This window comes from Canis lupus, chromosome 10, assembly GCF_003254725.2.
Source record: "Canis lupus dingo isolate Sandy chromosome 10, ASM325472v2, whole genome shotgun sequence".
In the NCBI taxonomy this organism is placed as follows: Eukaryota; Metazoa; Chordata; class Mammalia; order Carnivora; family Canidae; genus Canis; species Canis lupus.
In genome coordinates, this window is record NC_064252.1 from 62088675 (window position 1) to 62111040 (window position 22366).

At 37.4% G+C, this 22366-nt stretch overlaps 1 protein-coding gene across 4 annotated transcripts in view; it reads left to right on the forward strand.

Moving 5' to 3' along the window:
* Positions 1-2533: 2533 nt before the first annotated feature.
* The window catches only part of SANBR (SANT and BTB domain regulator of CSR), a 54353-nt gene continuing 34520 nt past the window's right edge, over positions 2534-22366 (forward strand). The window contains exons 1-7 of one of the 4 annotated variants that reach the window (XM_025468555.3): positions 2534-2671; positions 6034-6192; positions 10604-10790; positions 11602-11695; positions 13631-13869; positions 17627-17685; positions 19889-20049. In XM_025468555.3, the coding sequence (XP_025324340.1) occupies positions 6043-6192; positions 10604-10790; positions 11602-11695; positions 13631-13869; positions 17627-17685; positions 19889-20049 (890 nt within the window). In that variant the 5' untranslated portion in view covers positions 2534-2671; positions 6034-6042. Of the gene's footprint in view, positions 2672-6033; positions 6193-9870; positions 9929-10603; positions 10791-11601; positions 11696-13630; positions 13870-17626; positions 17686-19888; positions 20050-22366 lie in introns of those variants that run through there. The other 3 variants (XM_025468564.3, XM_049115905.1, XM_049115904.1) reach the window with 3 other exon arrangements.

A 22366-nucleotide genomic window follows, 5' to 3' on the forward strand; every position in this document is an offset into this window, starting at 1 on the left:
ATGGAAGTCTTAGGTAAAATTACCCATTCTGCATAAAAGGCCTCAGAAGGAACATCTGTACAAGGCTAAAGATTCTTCCTTGGGCAAAGGTCACTGAACCTAATGAATTGGGTATTTGACCTTGAACTTAAACTTTCTCTGACCTTGGAATAAAATAATTGGGGGCATCTGGGTAGTTCAGTGGTTGAGCATCTGCCTTTGGCTCAGGTCGTGATCCCCGATCCTAGGATTGTGTCTTATATCAGGTTCCCCACAGGGAACCTGCTTCTCCCTCTGCCTATGTCTCTGCCTCTCTCTCTCTCTCTCTCTCTGTGTGTGTCTCATGAATAAATAAATAAAATCTTAAAAAAAAAAAAAAAGATTGAAGGGACGCCCGAGTAGCTCAGTGGTTGAGTGTCTGCCTTCAGCCCAGGGCGTGATCCTGGAGTCCCGGGATCAAGTCCCACATCAGGCTTCCTGCATGAAGCCTGCTTCTCCGTCTGCCTATGTCTCTGCCTCTCTCTCTCTCTCTCTCTGTCTCTCATGAATAAATACATTTTAAAAAAATGATTGAAGAAGTCCATCTTTCAAGGATTCTTTCTTGCTCTGTCATTCTGTAAAGGCCCTCTAGAAAAGATGCGAGTGATGAGAAAAAGCTTCAAACATTAAGTACCTGAATTGATCCCTCAGAGATGGCATAACAGTATGTGGATCAACAGCAAGAGGAAATGTTATGAATGGGGTCCAGTAGTAGAGTTCTATTCTCTAGCTCTGCTTGCAAACTGGTTTTTAACTGATTTCATTTCTTTTTATTGAACCTTGCTAAAAGCAAGGAGTGTCAGCCAGCACAAATTTGCATTCTGACCTTTTCTAAGCTTTCCTCAGAGCTATAGGCTTGATAATCTGCCTTCCAAGTTAACATAAATAACACTTCCCAATATATTTGTAAAAGGTCACCAGCCTTCAGTCCTGCAATATGCTAATACCTGCCGATGTCGTGCATACCTTAGATCTTTGTTATTGTAGCACACCAACTTTCAGGGACCAAGTTTTTTTTTCCCCTTTTAGGGACTACACTAAGCTTCTGTAATAGACCAAAAAATACAAGAGCTGAAGAAAGATAAACACTTTTTTCCACATGTAACAGTCTAAAGGTAGACAAGCAATCTAGGAGCTGTTAGGCAGCTTCACTTCACAAGGTAATTCAGGGCCAAGGTTCCTTCTACCTTCTTGCTCTGCAATCTCATGAGTCCTTATAATCCTCATGGTTTAAACTGGCTCACCACCATCACAACTGAGTTCAAGCCTAGGAGAAAGAAAAGTAGAAGGCAAATAGCTTCTCTTTAAGTAATTACCTAAATGCAGAACTTGCCTAACTTCAATGTCTCTGTGGAACAAAAACAGTAAAAGATTTGTAGAAAGTCAGAGGTGATATAATTAGAAAAACTCATGACATACAGTTAGTCACTTAATCATCAGATCTTATTATACTAATTATTTGAGAAGCAAGCACGGGTGGGGGGGGGGAAGAGAGGGAGAGAATCTCAAGCAGATTCCCCACAGAGCAGAGAGCCTACCAGGGGGCTGACCCCAGGACCCTGAGATCAGTACCCCAGCAGAAATCAAGAGTCAGATGCTCAACCCACTGAGCACCTCAAACACCCTGTCCTTTTTTTTTTTTAAGATTTTTTTTTTTAAGAGAAGGGGAGAGAGCAGGAGAAGGAGCAGAGGGAGAGGGAAGGAGAATCTCCGGCAGACTCTGCTGAGCGAGGAGCCTCAGGAGGGGCTTGATCTCAAGACTCTGAGATTACAACCCAAGAGAAACCAAGAGTCACAGCCTGAGTCACCCAGATGTCCCTTTTACTGGCCTTTCTGATTCTAACATGGAGTTTTCTCAGACACATTGCAAGTGGAAATTAAAAGTAATTGCCACGTAGTATTTACCCTACAAGACTGAACCGTGTGTATCTTCCTGGGTTCCCAGTAATAGTATTCGCCCCAGCAACACACGTGCGCAACATATTAATGTTAATGAAAACTGAATTTGTAACCCAGAGCCATTTATATTTTTAAAGAGATGCCTCCTGATAAGGCCCATGCCTCACCCAGGTACTTTTGGTGTCCCTCAGGTGATAACCTTCCCATGCCACCTAACCTACACGGGTGATGTGCTCAAGTGACCTGCACCGCCAACTGTTTCATTCATTCTTTATACTAGTTCTTTTCTCTCCCGTGTTTCCATTTCTTCTGGATTCAGAGTTGGTCACCTAGGACCCGGCCCGGAGGATGCGGTTGCTAAGAGACAAGACGCCGGGAGGGTGGGGACGCTGCACTGCGACAAGCCCGGGAGGGAGAGCGAGAGGGGGAAGGGGAAGGCAAAGGCGAGGCGCGGCGGCCGCCAGCCTCCCGCGGCCGCTCGTCGGGCCACCCGCCCCAGCCCCCGCGGGAGCTCGTTGCTCATTGGCTCCGCCGCTGCGGCGCTGGCTTGTGATTGGCGGGACGGCGGCCGGCGCTGGCCTGTGATTGGCGGGGCGGCGGCCGGCGCTTCCCTGCGCGCGGGAGGGGCGGCGCGTGCGGGCTCAGCGGCCGGGCTCGCGGGCCCCGTAGCGGGAGGCTTCATGGCGCGAGCGCGGGCGGTGCCGGCCGCTGCAGGTGACGGAGGCGCAGCGAGGGCCACCGCGGCCCCGGGCAGGTGAGCGAGACGCCGAGGGGCCTCGGGAGCCGGCGGGGGGCGGGGGCGGGGGCGGGGCGGGGCGGGGGCGCGGCCGGGGGCGGCACCGCTGGCCGTCAGCGGCTTCCCGCCGCGGCCTCCTTCCCCGCCGGCCCGGCCCGGCCCGGGGACCAGCCGGAGCCCGCACGCCCCCGCACGCCCCGCGAGCAGCCCCCGCCCCGCCCCGCCCCGCCGCGCCCCGCCCCGCCCCGCCCCGCCGCCCGCGCACCTGCCGAGGGAGCCCCGGCCGCGCCCGGCCTCCGCCCGCACCTTCCCTCCGCCGCGCCCGCTGCCCGGCGCCTTTGTCCGCGCCCCGGGGCGGGGGAACCTGAGGACGCGCCCCGCGGGGAGCCTCTGCGCCGGGGTGGCCGGGCTTGGAGCGGTCGTCCCGGGTGTCACTTGTGGCTTTATTTTCTCCTTCCCGGTGGAAGCCAACTGCCTCGGCCCGGGTCTGTGGTCGGGGAGCCGGGGCACGAGGCTTCTCCCCCCGGAGCGGGATGACCCCGGTCCTCTCCCCTGTGCTGTGCTGCTGTGCTGGAGGCCTCCGACCTGCCGCCCCGCCGCCGCGCCGGCCCCTTCGTTCCGCACCTTTCCTCATACGAAGCAAAAAAGTCTCTGTCTACAAAAGCCTTTTCCTCTTTTTTTTTTTTTCAAGAGGAAAAGTCACCTGTCAGTCGTGGACCTCTCTTTGGTCTTAATTAAACTGGTTTTACTAATGCATTTAAGTAAACCAAGGTTGTGGGAGTGGGGGAGTAGGACAGGAGGGGTTTTGTTTTGTTTTTTGGGGTTTTTTTTTAAGGCAGGAGTTTCTTAAAAAGCTAGTGCATTAATTAGAATTTTTATATCTGGTAAATAACATGTATCACCTTAACGTTGAAAATAGTTTATCAGTAATAGGACTAAGATTTAGTAGTAGTGTCATTTGAGCTTCCAATTTTTTTCTTAAGTGCCGCAGCTTTTGAGAAGTCTGTACTTTCTTTTTTTTTTTTTTCCCGGAATGGAGTGCACTGTGACAAGCTATTCCAAGGGAATTTATAAGAATGCCACGTATATTATAAATGAGTATCACATTTGAAATATACATAAAAATGTTTAAGTATTTGATATGGACAATATTTTGATTAGCTAATAGGTGCCAACACACTGCAGGCTACAATAAATATTTATGATTTAAATAAATTTTTAAAAGATTTTATTCACTTGAGAGAGTGAGTGAGATAGCATGAGCAGGGGTGGTAGGTGGGGAGGTAGACCGAGGGGAGAGAGGAGCATCAGCCACTCAGGTGCCCCCAACAATAAATATTTTAGAAATTTTAAATGAATCTTTTTGGAAGTGAAGGAAAAAACAGCACCCAAGTCCTCGCCCTGAATTCTGTATTAGACTATTTTCTACTGAGGTCCAAACAAATTATAAGATACCCTATGTCCTCTAACATACATCTCAAATTGTGTAATATGAAAAGTTATGATGTGCTGGGCATCCAGGTGGAGAATAAAGCTCTGTCTGTAAAATCTGTTTTCAACTGGGTTCAAGGAAGTGTTTCAGAATTACTAAACTACATTTTGTTAAACTAAAATTATTAAATTGACCCTTGAAAATGCAGGGATTAAAAGGTAGTGACCCCACCTAGAGTAAAAAATACTTGTATAACTTTTGACTCTCCAAAAACTTAAGTACTAATAGTTTACTGTTTACCACAAACCGTACTGATAACGTCTATTAACACATATTTTGTATATGTATCAGATACTGTATTCTTACAAGCCAGAGAGAAGAAAATATTATTAAGAAAATCATAAGGAAGAGCAAATACATTTACAGTATTGTGGTGTGGCCAAAAAAGTCTGGGTATAAGCGGACCTGCACAGTTCAAACCTGTGTTGTTCAGGGGCCAGCTGTACTCAGTAACAACTATTATGTGTTCTTTACTCCCCCATGGCTCCCCTCTGCTTTGGCTCTCAGCAAATGATGTTAAAGTTATCTGTTTGACTGCTAGTATCCCTCACCAGACCATGAATTCCTTGAGGACTGGGACCATGCCGTATTTATTTTTGTATCTCCAATTCTGGGCCAATAATTGGACTCACTAAATGTTTATTGAACTACATTGATTTGGGAAGCCATCTAGAGCCTTTTTTTTTTTTTTTAAGATTTTGTTTATTTGAGAGAGATAAAGAGAGCATAGGGGGTGGGTGTGCAAAAGGAGTGGGAGAGGGCAGTGCCGTGGTTCAGTGGTTTAGTGCCGCCTTTGGCCCAGGGCGTGATCCTGGAGACCCGGGATCAACTCCCACGTTGGGCTCCCTGCATGGAGCCTGCTTCTCCCTCTGCCTGTGTCTCTCTCTCTCTCTCTCTCTCTCTCTCTCATGAATAAATAAAATCTTAAAAAAAAAAAAAAGAGGGAGAAGCAAACTCCTCGATGAGCAGGGAGCCCTGCGCAGGGCTCAATCTTAGGACCCCAGGATCATGACCTGAGCCAAAGGCAGATGCTTAACTGTCTGAGCCACCCAGAAACCCCTTATTTATATACTTTAGAAAGATAGAATGCATGCGGGGTGGGATTGGCCCAAATGGAAAGGGAGAAAAGCAGACTACCCCCTGAGATCATGAGCTGAAATTAAGAGTCAGACCCAACTGACTGAGCCACTCAAGCACCCCTAGATCCTTTTTTTCTTGGTGATTCCATGGCCTGAACATCTTGGACACCCTTGGTAGCTGGATATGTTATTCAAGGGCTCCTGAATTGAACTAGAGGATGTGGTGGGTCGGGAGCCAGGTGACAATGCAAGGGAAGCCTCCACCATGCAGGAGTGAGTGCACGTGTGTGTGCACGTGCGCACGCACACATGCATGTGTAGGTGCTTTGGCTTTTTATATTTGAGTGGCAGGGTGTGTTTGGATGTGTTGTAAGGATGAAATCTTACCAGATCAATTGTCATGTTTTTTCTGAAGACAAGAAGAACACTTCAGTAAAACTTACTTCAAACGTACAGAAATAATAATTATAATTGGTGATAGAATGTCCCACCATTTATAATAATCACGTGGCACAATAACAATGATTATGCTTATCCTACAATGTTAGATTAACTTGTTTTTTTTCACATCACATTTATTATACTTTTTTTCATGTTTCCATCCTATGTATCTATCCATCCACCAATCCATAATATTCAAATGATATGATATTTGAAGAAATTTGAGCTGTATATTCTGTTCATTTTAGGTCAGTTTTATTTTTCCTTTAGAGGTAGCATAAATTCTTAGGAATAAATTATAAATGATTTATAATCATCAGGAAAAACTTGGATTTCAGGTATAAATATGTCTGTTTGTCTATTTCTAGTTCCAAAAGATGAGTCGTGGATATTCAGAGAACAACAATTTCTTGAACAATAACAACCAAATGGTGTTGGACATGATTCTTTATCCATTAATTGGGATCCATCAGACCATCAACTGGGAAACTGTGGCAAGGCTTGTACCTGGATTAACACCCAAAGAGGTAAATAACCATCCCCCAGATTTCTCCTGGAAAAATCTGAAAATGATCAATTTAAAGAAACAGCTATTTATATGGAAATGGAAAATAAGTTATGAATAAAATAGCTAGCAGTGGATTGTTTCATTGTCCCAATAAAAAATTCAGTAGAGTTTTATTGTCAATAATTGTGGATCCTGCAGAAAGTGATATGATAAGACAATTTGGAGCCAAGAGTGCTCATCATGTAAGATTTGGGCATCTCATCCTTACATAGTTATGGAAAATAAACGAACAAGATCAGGAAAACTTAAGATTCCCCAAATAATTGTTAGGCAGATTAAAATAGTTCAGTAGATAAGATGATAAGTCTCAGTAGCAGGAGTTCAATGTTATGTATCATTGTGCCTCACCTCAGAAGAATATCATATAATTGTTTTGAATTAAAATCAGGAAATTGAAATACAAAAAATAAACAGCTACTAAGAAAGGAAAAAAATTTTGAGTTTTACATATTCATATGCATAAATACTGAATGTGCATATATGGTATGTTTTGTCTAGATACAAACTGCATAAATTATATATTAACCCACCTAGTATGTTTAAATTCAATTGTTTATGTAACAACTGAAAATTCACTAATATGTAATTTTAATTAACAGAACTGATACTGTAAAATTATGGGTAGATGAAATTTTTATTAATCAAATTATATGTTATTAAATCCCTAATGCTATACTTCTCAAACTTGAATAATGGACAGACCTTTTTATTTTTATTTTTATTTTAAAATTTTATTTATTTATTTATTTATGATAGTCACAGAGAGAGAGAGAGACAGAGACACAGGCAGAGGGAGAAGCAGGCTCCATGCACCGGGAGCCCAATGTGGGATTTGATCCCGGGTCTCCGGGATCGCGCCCTGGGCCAAAGGCAGGCGCCAAACCGCTGCGCCACCCAGGAATCCCCTGGACAGACCTTTTTAAAGGAAAAAACTTGAAAACTCCCAGTGTTGACTTAAATTATTTTTATTATAATGTAAATTAAATGTGCACTAACAATACTAGGTATAAACACACCCATACACCCTTAAACCAAATTTACAAATTACAGACACAAATGAAAACTAAAACTAACAAAATTCAAACTAAAAATGTTTACCTAATGCTGTAAGTAATAGTGTTTTGCTGAAATTAAATTGGTGATTATAAAGGAAATATTGTATGGTCTATTATGGCACAAAAATTTTTGTATTCAGCCTGTATTGCCACGTGCCTTTCATAGACTTCGTTCTTTTTCCACTTTTCTCTCTTTAACCTACTAGGAGGCCTTATCATGATGTTACTTGCCTTCCCTTGACACCAATGCCTCTCTCCTCTACTGGTCCCTTCCCTATCTTTCTCTTTTTATTTTTTTTTTATTTTTTTTTTTTTTAAAAGGAGTCCCTCCTTTTTTTTTTTTAATTTTTATTTATTTATGATAGTTACAGAGAGAGAGAGAGGCAGAGACACAGGCAGAGAGAGAAGCAGGCTCCATGCACCGGGAGCCCGACGTGGGATTCGATCCCGGGTCTCCAGGATCGCGCCCCGGGCCAAAGGCAGGCGCCAAACCGCTGCGCCACCCAGGGATCCCTCTTTCTCTTTTTAAAAATTAGCCTTAGACAATTAAAATATTTCCTGGTACAATTTAATTGTAAACAGAAAAGCGGATAGGCACTGAAATACTCTGTCATCCTGATGAATCAGGTGATTTTTATTTTATGTTCAAAATCAAAACTTAAAATCTAAAAGTTCTTACAGGGAATTCTTTGATTTCTGGTAATTCATCTATAAAACCTAGTTTGAGAAACACTGACCTCAGAATTTTTGCTGTTAACAGGAACTAAAATGAGTGAATCACCTCAGAGTTCTCTAGAAGTAGAAATAACATTATTGATTTTCCCCAGTAGATTTTAAGCATGTTCACCCTTACCCTGGTCCATCATATACACTCAATAAATACTTGTGGAATTAGTGAATGAACCAGTTCCACCATCTTCTTTTGCAGCTGAGAAAACCAATACCCACAAAAAATTACTTGTCCTTGGTTATGTTATATATAGGCTTTGTGAATTGATAAGGGAACTTATTTTTTTAGTATATATTATCACTCCCTAATTTATGCTTTTTCAAACCTTTTGGTTAAGTTTTGAAACTTGTTAGGTTTTAAAATGGGGCAAACCCATGAATTCAACTACTGTTCTAACTTTTTATCATGAATAACTTCAAGCATATAGAAAGTTGAAAGAATAGTAGTACACCCCTGTATTCTTATATAGACGCCGTATCTGCTTGATCTATGTAATTTTCTGTGATACTTAAAAGTGTCAGATACTGTGACACTTCACCCCATAGACTACAGCATACATCTCCTTAAATTAAGGACGTTATTTCATAACCACAATACCATGGTTAAACCTAAGAAATTAACAATAACTATCATATCATCTAATATTCACTGTGTATTCGGATTTACCCAATTATTATTTTTTTTAACTAAAATACAACTAAATGTGAATAAGACTATATGTAAGTAGTGTTAAATTTTAAATAGTTTTTTAAACATTTTTTTATTTGAGAGAGAGAAAAGGCATGTGCATGTGCACACAGGAGGAGGCAGAGGGAAAGAATTCAAGCTGGGGCGCCTGGGTGGCTCAGTGGGTTAAGCATCTGCCTTCAGCTCAGGTCATGATCCCAGGGTCCTGGGTTGGAGCCCCACATCAGGCTCCCTGCTCAGCGGAGAGTCTTTCTTCTTCTCCCTCTGCACCTTCCTCCTGCTCATGCTCTCTCTCTATCCTGCTTGCTTTCTCTCACAAATAAATAGAATCTTTTTTTAAAAAAAGAAAGACTCTCAAGCAGACTCCCTGCTGAGAGTGAAGCCACTGAGATCTTGACTTGAGCTGAAATCAAGAGTCAGATGCTTAACCAACTGAGCCACCCAGGCATCCCTAAATTGTTTTTTATTACTAAACAAAACATGTCCTTAATGAACACACACACAAAGGAAATAAGTGAAAAATCAGAATAATATCTAAAGTAAGTTGTTAGCACCTTGTATATATCCTTCCAGATACTTTTCTATACATATAAGAATTCTTAAGATGGACATACAACAAATGTACTGTTTTGCTGCTTGCTTTTTCACATAGCATACTATAAACATCTTTGTGTATCAATTAATAGACTTTTGCAAGCTATGAGCTATTTCATGATTTATTAAAACCAGCCCCTTTTGTTGAATGTAGGCTATTATTTCCAACTTTTGGCTACTACAAATAACACTTGTAAAATATCTTATTGTTCTTTCCTTAGAGGATAATACATTTTTAAGACTTTTCTTACATATTGTCCACTAAAAGGGCCATCAGTGTTATATTCCAGTCACCTTAGCTGAGTCTTGATCCCTGTACTTTTTATGTCATGTATTATTTATGTATGTGTGTCTTTTCAAAATTCTTATTTATATATATTTTTAATAAGTGTTATTTCAGTTTTAATTTAATTTACTTAATTTACCTTAACTCCTAAAGAGGTTGAACATTTCCCAGAAAGAAGCAGGCTCCTCACTGAGATATAATGTATGAATCATTACATTTTTCTAATAACGTTATAACATTGGTTTTTCATGATTTGCCCAGACATTCATCACCACTTTTTTTCAGGTGGGAACCAGTCGTGGGGCTTGATTCTAAGAACCTGGGATCATGACCTGAACTAAAGGTAGATGCTCAACTGCTGAGCCACTCAGGTGCCCCTAAAGTCTTCATTATTTAAATAAAGAAAATCTAGTGTCACAAAATAGATTATTTTTGGTTTCTAATGAAGGTTGATATTTGGTCTGATTCCTGGTGGAAACTCAGTTAATGTAAAAATAAAAGCCAAGTGTTTAGCTAGATTATTACAATTGTAACTGATAATAAATACAAACCATGGGGGAATATGGTTGTAAAGGTGCTTTTCATTTTCCTATCACAGCATAAACATATTGTGCCATTGGGTTAAAGCGTATTTTAAAAAGTTCTATGGGCTCCTGGGTGGCAGCATCTAACTCTTGGTTTTGGCTCATATCATGATCTCAGGGTTGTGAGATCTGGCTTTGCAGGCCTGCTTAAGATTCTCTCTCTTTTCCCCTCCCTCTGCTCCTCATCTCCTCCACCCTCTGCACATATGCATCCATGCTCTCTCTCAAAAAGAAAGTTTACTCTGAATTTTAAAGAAGAAAAAAGTCAGAAGCTTTTGTATATTGAAGTGTGGCTAATTTTCTAGGAATTACCCAGCAGATTAGAATTCGCTTGTAAAAAATGATTATAGAAAAATATCAAATAGAAGGCAAGAAAATAATCTTATTTTTTAACTAAGAGGAACCTGCATTTCCTTCCTTTTATGTCATTACAGTGTGCAAAAAGGTTTGATGAACTGAAGAGCAGTGGAAGTTCGCCTGTTGATAACCAGTATAGTCCTCTAATGGCTGCTGGAGAGAGTCCTGTGGAAACTTTAGCCACATATATCAAATCCTCCCTTCTTGACATGCAGGGAGACTTTCAGGAGACTCCAGTTGGTCAAGATGCAATTTCCAAAACAGGTCAGGTTTGAAAACAAAATGCAATACTTGTCCTTATGATAATTTTACAAAATATGCATTTCAATCAACCTTTTTTTCTTTATTTAAATGCTAATGTAAGCATTACTAGAAAATCTATTAGGATTTGTCTCTTTCTGAATTTTAGAAATGTGTCCTTGCTATATTTGAAAAATGTTGTAATGTTAATATGCAGGTCAAAACACGATCACTATAAAAAGCTTTTTACTATATCAAAATTTACTACTACAATCTGTTAGCCTAGTTATGTCATAAATTTCAAAAAGATTTGACCTATACTTTCTACTTAATTTTTTTTCCTAGAAAATATTGCTTTCTTCTTGTGTTATCTACACTTTTATTGTAGTTAGCAGAGGCTTCAAATGACACAGTGGCAGGATAGAAAAGATGTGTTTTCTGCAGTTACATTGGAAATAATAACTGATTTTAGAAATTCTGAGTGTAGTGAATGATTTGAATCTCAGCAGCAGTAGTCAGAATACTGGTATAAAAATTTGCTTCAGGAACAGAGAACTATACTGTTGGCTTTTGAACATTTGACCCCTGTCCATTCACACCATATCATTTCTTAAATCTTCAGTGTAATGTTAGCAATGTGTGATCCTTTTTTTGTACTGTTTCTTACATATACCTTTAGAAATATTAAGGGAAATGCCACCTAACAAAGTACCATTTAACTAGCCTTGGAAACCATGCATTTACAGTATAACCATTCAGTAAGTAAAAACCCATTCTCAGCTAGACATGCTAACCTCCCCCTTTGTTTTTGTATGTGTTTGTTTCTGTATTTAAGGAAGACATAGTATAGCTTCCACAAGGAATTGTTCTTCAGAAAGTGAAAATTGTACTACTCGTAATGGTGGAGAAAAGACTGAAGAATCTGAAGGGTAGGAGGCTGGTTCTTTGCTAGATAAGATTTAATATGAATATCAACCTTAAATTATAAAATATATGATTGGTGATTGTATATATCAGTTACCATAATTTAGGAGTTTCACAATACACAATTGTTGAAATTGTTAGGATCAGAATAGTTTATATGTTGAACTATGCCAGTGCTTGATAGGTAAACATATGGCTTATTCACATTATAATTAAATTGGACTACAGTTTTCCATTTTAAAAATTCATTTTCATATTTGTAAATATTAGGAGTAACCTCTACGAATAAGTAAGTTTGAAAAACAAATTTTAAAACCTAAAGAAAAATATCTGCCATTTGTTCTCCAATTTTATTAAACTAGATGTATATTTTAGAGCCATTGAAATATAATTCTCATTATAGAAACACTTAAAAATTAGAATACACCTTTCAGTATATTGCAAGTTTTGATTGTTTTATATTTTACATACAATATGTTAGACATATTTCAAGTATTCACCTTGATGAGTTTTAACAAATGAGTTTACCATACATGTAACCATCACTCAAATGAAGATACAGAGTATTTTCATATCTGAAAGTTCCTTTCTGTATTTTCAGATCCAATAGGTTTTTTTGTAACAGTTTTATTCATATATAATTCACATATCATAAAATTTACCCTTTTGAAAAAGTTCTGGAGATGGATGGTAGTGATGATCATATAACAATGCAAATGTACTTAATGCCATTAAACTGTACACGTAAAAGGGCTGATATGACAGATTTTATGTTACGTGCATTTTACAACAATAAGAAGAATTACTCTTTTGAAGTATATCGTTCAATGATTTTTAATTTGTTCACATAGATTTTTAATGGATAGTTTTGTTTGTATAGCACAAAAATTTATCAGGTATTTTTTTTACTGGAATTATCTAGTATTTCATATTGTGGACCCAAAAGCCACAGAACCATTATGCTTCATTATAACAGCCATTACCTATTTATATTTTGACTGTAATTTCTTTGGAAGAACAATTTATGAAGTTATTTAAATTCCTTTGACTTTGACAAGAATATTAGCTTATAATCCTTTTTCTGGTAGTCCAATTTTGTTTCAAATGTATTTTTTTTGTACTAGAAAGTTATGGAATTCCATTGAACACATTAAATTCTTATTGTAGGAGAGTGTGTCTCTATTCTGTTTTGTAATGATGTGAAGGTAGTTGTGGATCACACTAATATTTCTTTTTTTGAGGTGGTATAATTTTCAAGGGAAAGTAAATGCAAGGAGTATATAATTTTTGAAGCAGTCTTTCAGATGCATTATCTGAACTTACTCTTAAATTGTTTTTTAAATATGTTAATATGCACATTGTAGTCTTGAGCCCTTTTTACTATATTTACTAATTTATATTTGATGAATGCTTAGAAACAAACTCTCTTGCTGTTAAAAATAACTAAGTAGCCATGCTAGTGTTTTGATTCTTTAATGAATAATTTTAACTGTTATTCCTAATTATTAGTAATAAAATTTTAGTCTTTAGTCTTTACTCATCATACCCATAACCATGTAAAAGTGCCATTTTATGTTCTTCACAAGAATTAGAATGTGTTATTTAATTTTTTTGTGAATTGGTATTTTTTTTAAATTTTATTATTATTGAAAAATAAACTTTAAGCCATGTAAATTAGAGTCCTATAGTAAAATATTTTTGTTACGCTCTTAAGTTATTGGGCTTAATAAGCTTAATAGCTTAAATAAAATTAGTCAAAACCTAAGATATAGATCAGATTAGCAAGACAATGAAAAATTCTGGATGTCAAACCCTATAAAATTGATGTATGGTCAAAACTTCCAAAAATCTTGTTCTCGTGCTTCCAATAAATGTCAGTATTCTTGGCTCCTCTTCTAAAACTCTAATAATTTCATTTCTGTGTAACATTTTTTATGAAGGCCAAACATGGTGATCCATGTATGCGATGAAGCAAAAAATTTGAAAGAAGATTTTATTTGCCCACGAGATCTTTTGATATCAGAAATGAAGTACTTTGCTGAATATTTATCTATGGATGCCCAGCGCTGGGAAGAGGTGGACATTTCAGTTCATTGTGACGTTCACATTTTCAACTGGTTGATAAAATATGTTAAAAGGAACACTAAGGAGAATAAAGATTGTGAGATGCCCACTTTAGGTAAAAGACAATCTATTGCTTATTTTGTAGTGAAATTTATGTGTCACCTGTTAGTTGCTTCAGGCCAAACATGCAATGTGGAAAATTATTTGGACATTAGTATCTGTGCTGAGATTAGTTACCACCTTTTAGGAAACTGATACCTTATCCTTTTTTAGTAGATTGTAGTGAATGTATGACAAGTGGACAGGTCTCTAGATCAGCAGTTCTCACTGTATAGTACATGGACCTCTGGAATCCTGGAGATATTTTACAGGATTCACAAGGTCAAGACGGTTTGCATTATAATACTAAAGTGTTATTGTCTTTTTCTCTGTGTTGACACTTGTTCAGATGGTACAGAAGTAATGGAAGATAAAACTGTGGGAGCTTTAGCACACATCAGGGCAGGGCACCAAACTGTACTAGTAGTCACCCTATTCCTCAATACCATATGCTCATAGATTAAAAGGAAAAAAAAAACTAGAAGAAAAAATTCACTCTCACTTTAAGAATGTCCTTAAGAAAACAGTAAAAATTATTAATTTTATTAACTCTTGACCCCTGAGTATGCATCTTTTTCATGTTCTGTGTGATGACATGGGAAATGCACTTCTGCTGCACAGTGAAGCATGATGGTTGTCTGGAGGAAAAGCACATGTGCAGTTGTTTGTGTTGCAAGCTAAACAGGCTGCTTTTTAAAAAGAGAAAGCCATTTTTACTTGAAAGAATGATAGGCAAATTATGGTTTTTCAGACTTAGGCATTTGGCAGATATTTTCTTGAAAATGAATTAAGAGACTGGTCTACTAAAGGGAAACAACTGACCATATCTATTGTCAATAACAAAATTCAAGGTTTCACGTGAGAGTTAGAGTTAGGAAACCTTGTACCTGCTTCCACATGCTTGACAGCTTCTCCATATTTGAAGACTTTTCTGATGAGACTAGTGGTAATACTAAAATGTGACTTTTTAAATATATGTTTTACAATGAAATGTTTCAACATTTAGAAGGTCCACATAACTCAGCGAATCAATATTTTTCAAATGATCAGTGCATGTTGTTAAAATCATGTATGGGTTAAAGATCCATTCAAAGTGCAAGATAAATCCTTTGACTTTAGGATAACAGAACAGGAAAAGTTTGTTTGACTTCAGATCCTGTTACAACTAACCTTTAGATATTTTTTTTTTAATTTTCATTTATTTATGATAGTCACAGAGAGAGAGAGAGAGAGGCAGAGACACAGGCAGAGGGAGAAGCAGGCTCCATGCACCGGGAGCCTGATGTGGGATTCCATCCCGGGTCTCCAGGATCACGCCCTGGGCCAAAGGCAGGCGCCAAACCGCTGCGCCACCCAGGGATCCCTACAACTAACCTTTAAAAGAAACTACCAATCATTAAGTTGGGAGTAACATAAGAGAAGACTACCCACACATTGAATGTAGAAACAGATATAGTATCTAGCTGCCTTCTCTTAAGTCAGGCATTGAAGAAATTTGCAAGAAATATCAGTGTTACTCTTCTTGTTAACTTGTATTTTGGAAAATATAACTTTTCACAAAATATGTTACTATGTAATGAGTTTATTATTCTTTTAAAAAGAATTGAGAAGTATTTGAAATTTTTCCCTGTTTTTATGGTCAGTACTGATAAAATAACCTATCTAAACAAAAAAGCGTCTTAAGATTAAAAGTTTTAAGAACCAGCATTCTAGATGAAAGGATGGTAATTTCTTAGTAATCTTTAGTTGGGTATAGACTTGTATAGGAAATCACAACTGTGATTTAATAAAGTCTTCTGGTACACTAGAAAGCAGCACCAAAATATTTTTTAATTTTTTATTAGTAAATAAATCTATAGGGACAGTATAAAAATCTCCTGAAGAAATATATATTTCATTACATTGTAGTGGACCAATTTAATGGAAAAAAGTTTCTAGTCGTTCTTAAATAAAATTACAAGATTGCTAAATAAAAATTTTCAGCCAGAGGCTGGAGATTCCAGATCACCCAGAAATGATATGTATATGTGAAATAAATCAAATTATGTAAAGAGAAATAAATATTGTTTGATCCAGCATATTTATGCATGTAGTAAAGATAAAAGAAGTGGAGCAAAACCAATCATTCTGTAATCTTTGACCTTATATCAATGGCTACAAACATAAATTTTTTTTAAAAAAATTTTTTTGAGAGATACACAGAGAGAGGCAGAGATATAGGCAGAGGGAGAAGTAGGGAGCCTATGAAGGACTCGATCCCAGGACCCCGGGATGATGCCCTGAGCCAAAGGCAGATGCTTAACCACTGAGCCACCCAGGTGCCCCAAACATAAATTTTTATAAAAGCAATCTTTGGGGGCACCTGGGTGGCTCAGTCAGTTTAGCTTCCAACTCCTTATTTCAGCTCAGGTCATGATCTTGGGGTTGTGAGATTGAATTCCCACATTAGGCTCCACACTCAGGAGTCTGCTTGAGAGTCACTCTCCATGTCCCTTTGCCCCTCCCTCGACTTGTGTGTGTGTGCACGTGTGCACGTTCTCTCTAAATAAATAAGATCTTTTTAAAAACAAATAAATAAATAAATAAAAACAATCTTTATTCTAACCAGGAAAACCACCAAAATGCTTAATTAAATCTCTAATAATGCAGATGATGAGTCTTAGCTGGAATGGGCTATATTACACTTCCCTGAGGGATTTTTCACTAGTTCCCTCCTCCCTTCACCATTGCTATTTAACCTAGAAATACTACTACTTTTTTTTTTTTTTTTTTTTAGAATTTTACTTAAGGCAATTGTTAAGGGGAAGGTCTGGTAATTTGTTTTTTTTAATATTTTTGTTTATTTATTTATTTATGATAGTCACACAGAGAGAGAGAGAGGCAGAGACATAGGCAGAGGGAGAAGCAGGCTCCATGCACCGGGAGCCCGACGTGGGATTCGATCCCGGGTCTCCAGGATCGCGCCCTGGGCCAAAGGCAGGCGCTAAACCGCTGCGCCACCCAGGGATCCCGAAATACTACTTAAATAAAGATTAGGATTACTTATTTTAATCAATGTCTGCATAGTCCTTTATTTAGAAGAATTGTCTTAGTACTATAATGCTAAAAATCACAGCTTTTTTTTTTTCTTAAACATATCTCACAGGAGATGACTTAGGTTTACCAAAATAATAGTGTCAGTTGGCATTTCCCCTTCCCTGGTTAGGCCTCTCAAGGCTCACTTCAGCCTGCCTTTAGGAAGTAACTTTAGTACTTCAACCATAGTAAATTTTATCTTTCAGAATTTTTAAATTAAATATTTGTTCATAACAAGCATTTTACTACTTTTGAAATAATTTCACTACTAACAAGTGCTTTCATTAATCATTTAAAGGAGTTTCTCACTATGATTTTTTTTTATGTAATGAATTATAGTCTCACTTTTAATTATATTTTTTTTGTGATTTAGGTAAGGAGAAAAGTTTGCATGTGTCCTATCTTTTACTGGAGTCTTTTACTTGATATAAATCTAATACCAGCGCAGATTTACTATGTGCTTTTCCTATACCTGTATCTAAAAACTGGAGTCTTTTACTTGGTATAAAACTATACTCTGTACCTTGTATTTTAACACTACATTGTCTTTCTTTCATGTATCTAAGATATATGATGTAGTATGGTTATAATAAATTGCTCTTATAATGTAACATCCTCCTTTAAGGTGAGAAGGAGCCTGTTCTGAGGAGGTTGAAGTACAAATCAAAAGGAGAATTTAATTTTTTTCTTTTTTTTAGAGCCAGGAAATGTCATTTCAATTCTTATTTCTTCAGAGTTTTTGAAAATGGATTCATTGGTAAGTATTAACAAAATATCCAGGCTCTTTTTTGGGGTGCCTGGGTGGCACAGTCAGTTAAACATTACTCTCAATTTTGGCTCAGGTCATGATCTCAGGGTTGTGAGATTGAGCCCTGCGCTGGGCTCTACTCTGGGTATGGAGACTAATTAAGATTCATTCTCTCTCTCTTTTTCTCTCTTCCCCTCTCTCCCTCCTCCTTCCCCCCCACCTCTCTCCCCCTCCTCTCTCTGTAAAAAAAAAAAAAAAAAAAAATCCAAGCTTTCTTATTCACCTGTGCTTAATTTAACATACAACTTGATTTTTTCTTCAAGTGTCTAGAAATTTTTAAGACATCTTACTAAAATAGTTGTTAATTCAAAAGTGTGATTCTGTAACTGAACTAAAAGGAATTTCCTCCTTAGTTACAGATAGAGACTACATCAGGTAGAGTTGTCACACAAAGGAAAACTATTTGCAACAAATAAGGAATAACTTCCAAAATCAACTTCCATTACTTCCCAAGCAGGGGTGAGCAGTTCCTTTTATTTAGGGTTTAGGATAAATATCCATAAAGAGGAGCTCTGTCATTGCAAGTAAAGATGGGTCATAAGATACAGGCGACCTATGCTATTTTAGTGAAGCTTGTGCTCTTCTTAGGGTAGAGACTTCAATATGATAATAAAGCAGAGGTAACTGAAGAGGGGAAGGGGTTATGAGCATCAACTGTGTGGTATCTTGGTATCTCTGTTAAGGAATGCATGGCCGACCTTACTTTGGAAACAGCAGAGCATTTACCACCAATTTGTTGTCTCTTACATGGTCAGGCTATTTCCAGGCTGATGGAAACTGTTTTTACATTCCCTTGGTTCCCTTAAAATCCTTAACTACTGAGGTCTTTGTATTTCTTTGTAACTCTGGCACCTCCTAGGAGGTTCTGCAAGAAGTGTGCTTGGGCAAGTAGGACACAGATACAGAAAATAGCGTGGGCCCTAAAATGACTTCTCCTATGTTAGGAAAGTTTTGTCTCATCTTTCTTATTCTAGGGACTCCTAATTCTTTCTGCTTACAATCCCATTAGAATTAACTGCTCTTAAAAAAAAAAATCAACTGCTCTTTTTCTGTGGAAAAGGGGTTAGACTATTATGTACCATTAGTATATCATGCCTATAAAGTAAATTTATCTTGCAAGGAATAACTATTAAATTAGATGAAACTAAGCAGAATTAGCTTTGATGCGAGAGAGGTTTTGCTCTAAAATCAAATTAAATGAAAATTAATGGAATATATTTTCTAAGTAATTTCTTTAGGCAAGTTTTACTTATTTGTGTCTTTCATTTATAATTCGGTGAATTAAAAACAAATATCTAATTATTACTATAATCGTGTATTTGTAAACCAGATGCTAACATCTGTTGCTTAATAGTAATTGGTAAATGTAAAAACGCAATATGTATATGCACATATCAGGCTCTACATTAGATTTATTTGTTCCTTTTATTTAATTATTCACATGTTTATATATGTTTATGTTAAAGCAGAGTACTTCTTTGCTATATTAACAGATGTGAAATTTGTTTAATTGGGGTTTTACTAGTTCTCCATATTCTTCCTTAGTTGCTCCCCATTTAGTTGTTGGCATTAATTCAGGGAAGGGTTACAGAAAAAAGCAGAGATGAAAAGGGTCCTTAACCTTTGAGTGTTGAAGTCTAAGCCCTACAGCATATTTTTTATGCCATAAACAAAATATTTTGAAAATACGTGAATAGCCAGCACCACTTTCCCTCAAAACCCAAGTCTACCTTAAAAAGTAAGTAAATATACCTCAGGTTGGAGAAGGGAAGAAAATCAGAAAGCAAGCACAACACAACTGAGAAAACCCTAAAGTGACTAAAATTATATCTCAGCCACTCAGAGGTAGAGGCTTCATATTGCCACTGGGTCTAGTGATTGGAAGCCACATACCTTGTATACTTGAGTTTGTTGACTGAGATTTATATCTGCCGCAATTATGAAAGATTGTACTATTGTTTAAAGTATGCTAAGAAAACTGAAGATTATTTTCCTAGCTCTGTATGTGTTTGTACAAATATGGCCTGTTGGCTCACTTTGGAATAGTATAGATTAACCAAGAAGGTTATTGACATGACATGACATCATGACATGACATGATCTTTCATTGCTACTCTTTTCAACATTCATTTTCTATCATGTGTTTTTTTAGGTTGAACAATGTATTCAGTATTGCCACAAAAATATGAATGCCATAGTAGCTACCCCATGCAACATGAACTGTATTAATGCAAATCTTCTTACACGTATAGCTGATCTTTTCACACACAATGAAGTTGATGATTTAAAGGACAAGAAAGATAAATTTCGAAGGTAATTTTCTTAATTTAATTTTAACCAAGTGTCCCTATTAGAGGGAATATATTTGAATTTCATTTTAGTGATATATTCTATTTTTAGAATATTTTTAGAAATATTTCTATTTTACTGCAAGTAAAATAAAATGTATCCAGAGCAAATGGCTCTAGATAAAAATTAGTGCTTAAATTATTTTGTATAATGTATATATTGAGTGTATTGTGTTATTGAAGTATGTTAAAAATAATTAAGATAGGCCTTATTATAAAGAGAAAGAATAGTAGGAGATGAGGTCAGCAGTGGTCATATCATTTAGGTACTGTTTAAGTCTTGGCAAAGAGGTAATATTTCACTGTATATATACATGTACTGTATCTTTTTTTATCCATTAATCTATCAGTGCACACCTGGGTTGCTTCCATATCTGGGCTATTGTAAATAATGAATACACATAGGGATACATATATGTTTTCAGATGGAATATTACTTAACCATAAAAGGATGACATTTGTGACAACATGGATGGACCTGGAGGGCATTATACTAAGTGAAAATTTTACCTAGTTTAAACCTAGTGTGGGGTTGAGCAATTAAGTGGATTATAGTGCCATCAATAGAGGAGATATTGGGGTGATGGGGGCATCAAGAGATGGGTTCAGTTCTTAAGATTATTTGATATATTTAATATGCTTTAGGGACATCCAGGTAGGATAGCAGAGATAGGTGGATATATAAGTCTGAAACTTAGGTCAGAAGTCAGAGCTTAAAATAGAAATACAAGAGTAGATAGATTTGAAATCATGAACGGGGTGAGATTTCTTTGCAAGACATTCTTCACTAAATTACAGTGGCAACTTTACTGTAAATTAGGTGACTGTATATGGGAGATGTGTTTTCAAATTAATGTAGGTTTTTTATTTTTTTAAAGATTTTATTTATTCATGAGAGAGACAGAGAGAGAGGGGCAGAGACATAGGCAGAGGGAGAAGCAGGCTCTCTGCAGGAGCCAGATGTGGGACTTGATCCCAGGATCATGCCCTGAGTCAAAGGCAGACACTCAACCACTGAGTCACCCAGGCATCCCATAATGTGGGGTTTTGTTTTGTTTTGTTTTTGAGCAAATACCCAGTAATGGAATTACTGGTTCATATGGTGGTTCTATTTTCAATCTTTTGAGGGACCTCTGTTTTCCAGAGTGGCTGCACCAATTTACATTCCCAACAACAATGCACAAGGGTTCCTTTTTCTCCGCATCCTTACTTTTACTTATTTCTTGTCTTTTATTCTAACCATTCTGACACTTGTAAGGTGATATCTCATTTTGGTTTTGATTTGCATTTCCCTGATGATTAGTGATGTTGAGCATCTTTTGGCTGTTGACCATCTGTATGTCTTCTTTGGAAATTTGTCTATTCAAGTCCTCTGCTCATTTTTTATTTTATTTTTTTATTTTTTATTTTTTATTTTTTAAAACTTTTTATTTATTTATGATAGTCACAGAGAGAGAGAGAGAGAGGCAGAGACACAGGCAGAGGGAGGAGCAGGCTCCATGCACCGGGAGCCCGATGTGGGATTCGATCCCGGGTCTCCAGGATCGCGCCCTGGGCCAAAGACAGGCGCTAAACCGCTGCGCCACCTAGGGATCCCCTGCTCATTTTTTAATTGAGTTGAGGTTTTTGGTATTGAATTATATAAGTTCCTTATATATTTTGGATATTTAACCCCTTATTAGATATATCATTTGCAAATATCTTCTCCCACTCAATAGGTTGACTTTTTGTTTTGTTAATGGTTTCCTTGCTTTGCAAAAGCTTTATATTTTGATGTAGTCCCAATAGTTTATTTTTGCTTTTGTTTCCCTTGCTTAAGGAGCTATCTATAAAAAAGTTACAAAGAAATTATACTGCCTGTGTTTTCTTCTATGAGTTTTATGGTATCAGGTCTCACATTTAGGTTTTTAATCGATGTGAAGGTTTTTTGTGTATGGTGTGAGAAAGTGATCCAGTTTTAATTTTTGCATGTAACTGTCTAGTATTGATTTCTTTGTTTATACTTATATCAGTAGCACACTATCTTAATGACAGTGGCTTTATAGTATTTTTTTAGTATGTAGTAATTTGAATTCTGAGAGCTTAATACATAAAATGGGATTAATATCCTAAATCCAGATCTGGCCTCAGGATATACAGTTGGAATTAATGGCATGAGACTTAAAGTTTAGTCACATTGTGCATAATAATAAAATTTTTATTAACATATATTGAATGCTTAATGCTATATCTAGCACTCTTTAAAAACACTATTTAACCCTCATAAAACCTTGTGAGTTTGG